The sequence below is a fragment of the Neophocaena asiaeorientalis genome, unplaced genomic scaffold (genome assembly GCF_003031525.2).
Source record: "Neophocaena asiaeorientalis asiaeorientalis breed wild unplaced genomic scaffold, Neophocaena_asiaeorientalis_V1.1 scaffold45, whole genome shotgun sequence".
In the NCBI taxonomy this organism is placed as follows: Eukaryota; Metazoa; Chordata; class Mammalia; order Artiodactyla; family Phocoenidae; genus Neophocaena; species Neophocaena asiaeorientalis.
The window spans coordinates 4679461-4687474 of NW_020174642.1; the positions used below are offsets into that span (position 1 = coordinate 4679461).

General features: G+C 47.6%; 1 protein-coding gene across 1 annotated transcript; it reads left to right on the forward strand.

The window, feature by feature from the left end:
• Positions 1 to 1053: 1053 nt before the first annotated feature.
• On the forward strand, positions 1054 to 7373 carry LOC112408618 (carbonyl reductase [NADPH] 1). The gene is made up of 3 exons (XM_024758320.1): positions 1054 to 1579; positions 2315 to 2422; positions 6680 to 7373. The coding sequence occupies exons 1-3, from the start codon at positions 1054 to 1056 to the stop codon at positions 7114 to 7116; spliced, it is 1071 nt and encodes a 356-aa protein (XP_024614088.1). The 3' UTR covers positions 7117 to 7373.
• The last annotated feature ends 641 nt before the right edge of the window (positions 7374 to 8014 follow it).

Below are 8014 nucleotides of genomic sequence, written 5' to 3' on the forward strand. Positions count from 1 at the left end.
AGTGTGGACAAAGAATGTTGCCTGCCATTTCAGTAAACAAAGGATCAAGCCATCAGCCATGGCAGCGGACTGCGCTGGTGCACACTGAAGGGGACTCAGGATGGAGAAAAACAGGATACTGGCTCTAGATGGTTCAGGTGCACATCAAAGGAATAATTTCAATAAGCCCAGACTCTTGCATCTTCCCATACACTGAAAAGTGCTAAATTCATTAACTTGAGATGTCTGGTTTTCTTTAATTAGCAGTAATTGATGTTCCGACTACCTGGGTTGTTTTTATGTTTTGTTTTGTTTTGTTTTTGCCAAAACTCCTACATATCCTGGCTCCTCCCTTACCTCTTCAGAACAGTCCCTCAGCTATCTGAGAGGCTATATCCCAAGGCTTAAGTCCCCTAGGTTGTGCATTTCCTTTCAGTCGACAAGAGACAGCACAGAAATGAAAATGATCTTATAGACCCCCTAATTCCTCTGTTTTAAGTGGTAAGTAGTAAGGAAGAAAATTAATTTCCCACCACTGAGCTAATTTATGAACTTTCTGAGGATCCATTTCCTCGCTTGAAAATGGAGATACATCCTGATGAGTTATTTTGAGTGTGAGAAAGGGCTGCAAAGCCCCTTTGCACCTGTACTCTTCAGGACCTGCATACAGGTAACCTGACAACCCTGGAAGTATCTAGTGAGGTAAACACTCCCCACTAACACGTGAGAATCATTCAAGGATAGGGCAGTAGCTTGGCTTTCACATACTTACGGGAGGAAGCAACACACACTTGATCCCTACCATGTTCTCCCAACTTATTCCACAACTCTAGGTTACAAAGACTTCAGTTCGAGAGATATTTTTCAAACACCAGGAAAGACAAAGTCTGCACAAATGACCCATTTCTTCAAGCGCAACCGCGAAGAGTTAAACATCCGGATGAAAAGGAGGAGAACAGAGGATAGGGTTCAGTTTAAACATAGGCAACACAGCTAATCAGAACGATTCTCTGATGCCAGGCAGGCAGTCGCCAGCAGCGACTTTTCAGCAGGACTGTCCTGCAAACTTGCCTGATGGCCCTTCTCTACGTTCCCTGCACCGCTGGGAGGGCGCCGGCGATCCCAGCCCTGAAGGGGCGGAGCCTGCGCCTGCGCTTGCGCGCTCATCCTGGCCGCTCCGGGCGTGGGACCTTCAGGTGCGCGCTCTGCAAGCTCCAGCTTCTGCGCAGACACTCTGACGCGCCGCGCCGTTGGGAAAGCACAACGGGCTCGGCTCTCCACCCAAGGGCACCGCACACCCAGCACCCGGCTATGTCGTCCTGCGCCCGCGTGGCGCTGGTCACCGGGGCCAACAAGGGCATCGGCTTCGCCATCGTGCGTGACCTCTGCCGGCAGTTTCCGGGGGACGTGGTCCTCACGGCGCGGAACACAGCACGGGGTCAGGCGGCCGTGCAGCAGCTGCAGGCCGAGGGCCTGAGCCCGCGCTTCCACCAGCTGGACATCGATGACCTGCAGAGCATCCGCGCCCTACGTGACTTCCTGCTCAAGGAGTACGGGGGCCTCGACGTGCTGGTCAACAACGCGGGCATCGCCTTCAAGAGTAAGGGGCTGGGTGCTCCCAGGCGAGACGTTCATCATCCGGGATGGGCCGTATGTGTCGGGGAATCGCTGCGGTGGGGCTTCTCCCGCCTGTGGGGTCCAGAATGACTCCCTAGGGACCGAGAAGGGAAGGGGGGAGGGGTGCAGCAAGAGCGGAGTCTGCAGGGAATTGGATGCTTTCTACCCATAGGGAACTTTGCTTCTTTGGCTCGAATCCTGGGGACCTTTTCTAGATTGCCCCACAGCTTCTTTCTGATTGGCCTTTGGGGCAGTTGGGTTAATTTTTAATGCATTTTGAAATAAACAAGAAAATTGCAAAAACTGATGCACAGAGATCCCGTGTGTGTGCACCCTTTGGGCAGCCGGCCCCCCGCAGTGGTGCCATCTTACAAAACCATAGGCATTATCAAGCCCTGAAATCCACACTGGCACAATGCTAACTAGACACAACTTTTACGCAAAATTCAACAGATTTCACACGCGCTGTTTTCTTTATATCTTCCTATAGGATGTTACCCTGGTGGCGCAGTGGTTGAGAATCCGCCTGCTAATGCAGGAGACACGGGTTCGAGCCCTGGTCTGGGAGGATCCCACGTACCGCGGAGCAGCTAGGCCCGTGCGCCACAACTGCTGAGCCTGTGCTCTAGAGCCCGCGAGCCACAACTATTATTAAAAAAAAAAGAATGTTACTTGATGGCTACTATTTATTCACTCAACTTTTCTTTTCTCCTAAAAGCCATTGATTCCACACCGTTTCATATTCAAGCAGAAGTGACTATGAAAACAAACTTCTTTGGTACCCAAGATGTGTGCACAGAGCTACTGCCTTTAATAAAACCCCGAGGTGAGTCTGAGGAAGAGCCCAAACTGCAGTGTTTCTGGCAAGATCTGGGCCCTGCCTGCCTCTGGTCTCATCTACAGGCCCCCCACCTCTCCTGCTCAGCTACACTGGCCTCCATCTGTGTCACCATCCGGCCAGGTGCCCTGAGGCCTCAGGTTCCTCTAAACACTGCCCAGGTCATTGGTGCTGTCTGTCCAGCTGCTCTTTGCCCATCTGGCTCTTTCTTTTTCTCATCTTAGCTCAAAGGTCTCCTCTGAAAGGCTCTTGATTTGCTCCAGGCCCCCCACAGGCGGCATTCCCGTAGGAGTCCATCTCAGGCCTTCTCTCCTCTGACCCCCTCTCAGAGTGATCTTTCTCAGGCTAGTGGAGTCACTACTCCCACCAGTGCATTAGGCCTCACTCAAATCTGTCACCTGCCTAGAACGTTCCCAGAGCTCCAGGCACACATTGTGTCTTCTTGCCTCTCCATCTTAACCTGATTCCCATCCTTCCTCCCCTGAATCCCCCCATCTAAAACAAATATTTCCAAAGACTCGTCCTTTCCCCAAATCATCTTGGCCACTGATCCCATCATCCACCCACCAGGATCCTGGAGGTCACCACGCCTGCCCGCTTACTGCCATTTACCAGATCCTAAGACACTTCCTACTGATTTTCTTCCCAGGCCTTCACCCCCATCCCAGCTCTACAAACGGGCCCTCAGCTGTCATTTCTAGACAATTGTAAACTCTCCTAAGGGTCTCTCCCTGCTTCTTGAGTCCTTTGCTTCCTGGGCATTCTCTGTACTCTGCATGCCCAAAAATCCTTCAGGAGTGAAGTCCAGGCCCTTGGCATGACTTGTAGGGATCTCCATAATCCGACCTGCCGAACTCCAGGTCCATTTTAACTGCCCTTCAATCTGCTCAATGTTTCAAACAAAACAAACTCTCATATTCCTTTGGGTTAAACTACTATAATACTTACCCCCGAAGTAATGGGCCAGGAGGGGAACCACTACCCATTAAACATACCAAATAAGACAAGCAGATACTTTTAGAAAGGTTAAGAGGCGTGGCTGGAGATTTAGTACATGCATCTACAATTTACACTCAGCTTCTGCCCTGTTTCCCCATCCTGTCCTCCTGGAAAGTTCTTCTAAGAATTGGTTGACTAGGACCTAAAAAGTCAGCTCTTTAGAGTGTCACCTGATTCCTCCACTCGTCCCAACACTTGTGGGCTGCAGTGGAGTTCCCTGTGTCAGCTGCACATGCCGAATTCCTCTTGACCTCGTGCTGAGGACCTCTGGCCCACCACTCCTCTTACTTAGCTGGGCTGTTTCTTGCTGTGTCTGGGCTTTGTCCAGAAGGAGGAATGAGTACCCTCCAGATGTGCTAAGACAGCCTCTGTTTAACAGTTTGTCTTGCCTCACGAAAGCTAGAGTAAATGGAATTTTAAATACATGCTATATTCTCAGTATGAGTGCAGCAAGGTTTACTTGCCTTTTGAAATAGGAGAATTCTTGTTTTGTTGGGGAAAAGCTACAGCAGTTCATGTTATCGTGACTTAATCGAGCGTGTGATTCTCTTCTGGGTCTACAGTCTCACCTAGCTGGGAGGAGAGGGCTCCAGGTGGCTGGCTCTAATCCCTGGGGATCCAGTCAGTGGGAGGGGCTGGCATGGAACACATTGGGAAGATGAAACAGCCATATCCAGGAGTTTATCACCTCGAGAGAACTTTGGATCTCCTGGTCAAGCTTCCCTGATACGGGTTAGTATTTTCACCGCTGATTCTAGACTTCCTGAGGTAGACTAGTTAACACAGAATAAAAAAGGTTGTCATTTGATTACTGATTATAACCATCCTAGAAGAAGTTAACAGTATTTCTCTGTCTACTGTCCAGGTTGAAGACCCATGAAATAAATAATGTCAAGGCCCTTTTTTTTTTTGCAATACGCGGGCCTCTCACTGTTGTGGCCTCTCCCCTTGCGGAGCACAGGCTCCGGACGCGCAGGCTCAGCAGCCATGGCTCACGGGCCCAGCCGCTCCGCGGCATGTGGGATCTTCCCGGACCGGGGCACGAACCCGTGTCCCCTGCATGGGCAGGCGGACTCTCAACCACTGCGCCACCAGGGAAGCCCAAGGCCCTTTTATTGATAGTAATATAGCTGCCTTTCCCGTTTACCAGTTAACCATTCTGACTTCCGCTCCTGCAGGCTTTTTTTCTTTCTTTATGCCTTTCTATATTTTGCATTTTTAATTCATGAAATATGTGCTATTTTTGTTGTGAGAGAGGCTTGGTCATGTTTTTGAGAGCGAAATAAATTATCCTAAATATAGCATCTCTGAATGGTGCTTACTGCAACATTTGGACAAATTGGTTCTATTCTATCTTAAGGACAATGTCATTTCTATTAATTTACTAGTTGCTTCTTACTCTTTACATGTTCTAGATTAGAAGGAGGACATGGAATAATCGACCCGTTTCAAATATGTGTTCATCTTAGAAGAATGCCCGGAAGATTAATATGGCAATTTCTCTAAATCAGTTTATGTATTTCAGAGAATCATTGAATGGGAGTCCTAATGCCATCTACTAATTTATTTGTTGATGTTTTCTGAACTTCCAAACCTTTAGTGGGATAGACATCAAAGCCAACTGACCATGGTAGCATGACATGCCATTTCTGTTGCCACATATTTTCCCCATGGAAAAAAAGGGTTTAACATTTTTGTCCATGCCTGGTAATTTTGGGTTGGAAACGGGACATTGGAGAATTTTATAGCTACTCTTGCTATTAGACCCTACTTCCCACGGGCTTGTGGTTGTTATTTGCTTATTTGTTCAGTGACTGGCTACATTATTTTTTGAAGTTGAGTCTCTGCCCTCCTCCCCTCGCAGTGTGAAGTTTCTGATGTTTCATCTCAGAAAGTACAGCCTAGCTGAGACGCACAGTCACGCTGGGATTACTGCGGGTTTAGCAGAACTCTCTTTTGCTGTCTTTTTCCTGCACCACACCCAGCTGTTAAGCTCCACTACTTGCTGGCTGATTACTCCACTGTTTTTAACAAGGCACAGCATAAATTGCTTCACAGATGGATCTCCATCCAATTAAATTCAGGCTTTTTTGAAAGGGTAGTTTTGGTGCTCTGTTCTGAACCGAGAAGGGCTCCTACCCTTATCTTTCTCTAGTTTTCTCTGGCAAACTTGCTGACTTACATGATTTAGTTTATATTTCTAACAAAGCTACCAATCTCCTAATTGCTTTTCAGCACAACTTCCATTGTTTTTGAGAGTGCCCTTAGGGTCGAACTTCCCCACACTCTTTCAAATGAAATCACATCCTTTTGGGAGAGCGTCAGACCTCTCGGGTTTTTATGTCCTGACTCTTTCTCCCTCTTGTGCAAAATCTCTAAGCCACAGGTCTGAAGATAGAGGCAGGGATGATGACACTTCTCTTTGTGACACTCCTGCTTTAGGAGCTAGGAGGGAAGAGAAGCAGTGGTCTCTGGTCTTGTCAGCTTGCCTCTCTTTGCGTGATACTTCTGCCTTACAAACAGGCTGGGGAAAGGGCAGTCTGGGCCCCAGTGTTCTCAGGATGTCCAGCCCAAGGTAGAGCCTTTGTCCCACAAGTGAGGGCTGGGTCACCTCCTAAATGCACTTGCCAGGAACTGAACCTCTGCAACAGGTAGCTGAGGAGCAGCATGAGACATGCTGATGTCCTACCCAACTTGGGAAGATACAATAGTCTCGTGTTCTCGGATGCACCATCCTAGAGTGAAGTTTCCATTGTTATGGCCAGAAAGGGGGAAAGGAAGGAGCAGGTCATGGTAGAAATACCACAGAACAGACTCTGTTCTTACCTGAGTTGTTGCAGATATTCGGGAATAAAAGTTTCTTCATTTGCTGTATGCCCTCAGGACCATTAGCAGAGACTTTAAATAGTTACGTTTTTAAAATAATTTTCACAAGTTGTTCTGGGTAGTAGATTCACAGAATTCTTCCCGTTGTCATTACTTATTTCTTAGGTTTAAGTGAAATAGTTCATTCCTGTAATTTTCAAAATAATTATGTGTAATTTTTAAAAACATTAGAAATAACAGATTGTTACTTATAATAATAAAACAGATAAAACCCAATGAGTAACCCCCTCCCAAAATACGTTCTCTTCCTTCCCTAAGGTCCTCCGACAAGAGGACATGAGGACGTAAATCCTGTCCCGAATTTGGCATTCATTGTTCTTGTGCTCACCTTTCTACGTAATGACTTGTGTTGTATTTTAGGCAGAGTGGTGAATGTGTCTAGCTTTGTGAGTGTCAGCTCTCTTAAAAAATGCAGCCCCGAACTGCAGCAGAAGTTTCGAAGTGAGACCATCACAGAGGAGGAGCTGGTGGGGCTCATGAACAAGTTTGTGGAAGACACAAAGAACGGGGTGCACAGGAAGGAGGGCTGGCCTGAGACCGCATATGGGGTGACGAAAATCGGCGTCACGGTCCTGTCCAGAATCCAAGCCAGGAAACTGAGTGAGCAGAGAGGAGGGGACAAGATCCTCCTGAATGCCTGCTGCCCAGGGTGGGTGAGAACTGACATGGCGGGACCCACAGCCACCAAAAGCCCAGAAGAAGGAGCAGAGACCCCCGTGTACTTGGCCCTTTTGCCCTCGGATGCTGAGGGGCCTCACGGACAGTTTGTTTCTGAGAAAAAAGTTGTGCAATGGTGAGCTCACTCACAGCTCCTCCCATGGGCTCGATTATGTTCCTGTCCGAATTTCACGGAAAGGACACTTACACTGTCAAAAATATCCCTATGCAAAAAAAAAAAAAGAAGAAATAAAAGAATCAAAATATCTCTATCAAGTCCTCACTGGGAAATGGCTACTGATTCTGTGAAGCCGTTTGTGTTTCCTTCTGTGATCCCAGGGGAGGAAAAGTGGGATGGATGACAAATAATAAATAAAAGTCAATAGATGAATAAATAGTTCTTTATAAACGTCCATTTATGCAGACTCTTCAAGGCTGAACCAGCTCAGTTACTCATAATTGTTGGACCTACTTTGGAGGACATATGGGTGTCCACTCTACTATTCGTTCTACTTTTCTGTTTGAAATCTTTCAAGGCAAACATCTGAAACCAAAAAGTCTTGGCACTGCCGCCTTCCTGCATGACCTTGATCAAAATACTGCATCTACTGTATCCCCTCAAATGTAAAATGGGGATAATAGTCATAGGAATCACCCCTATATAGGTGACAACGTTGAAATCACATTGGAATTGCACAAGTGTCTTCTATCACGAGTCCCTGTGAGAGGGGCCCAGTACCACCCAGGGCAGTGACGAGAAGCTTCGTACTGCCCAGCACCGCGCCTGGCTTCCCCAAGGCCCCAGGGACTGTCCACCACATTCCCTCCCTTCACAGAAGCACTCCATGTTGTACAGACGCCTCTACTGTCATCTTATTTGTCACTTTTCACATCTGATTCTCAGGCTTGGGGAGGTGAAAAGTGACAGCCCCTGAAGGCAAGTGTGGAACCCTTATTTGAAGAGTCAGGTTTACTTTACAAGTGTCCCCCTTCCACTAGGCTGTTAGTTTCCTCTTGTTATTTTATTTTTCTAAACTG

Excerpts from the sequence above, each read along its gene's own strand:
- LOC112408618 (XM_024758320.1), top strand. The coding sequence starts at position 1,054 with ATGGCCCTTCTCTACGTTCCCTGCACCGCTGGGAGGGCGCCGGCGATC. Across the intron at positions 1,580-2,314 it reads CGCGGGCATCGCCTTCAAGA|CCATTGATTCCACACCGTTT; the intron begins GTAAGGGGCTGG and ends TTCTCCTAAAAG. Across the intron at positions 2,423-6,679 it reads GCCTTTAATAAAACCCCGAG|GCAGAGTGGTGAATGTGTCT; the intron begins GTGAGTCTGAGG and ends GTTGTATTTTAG.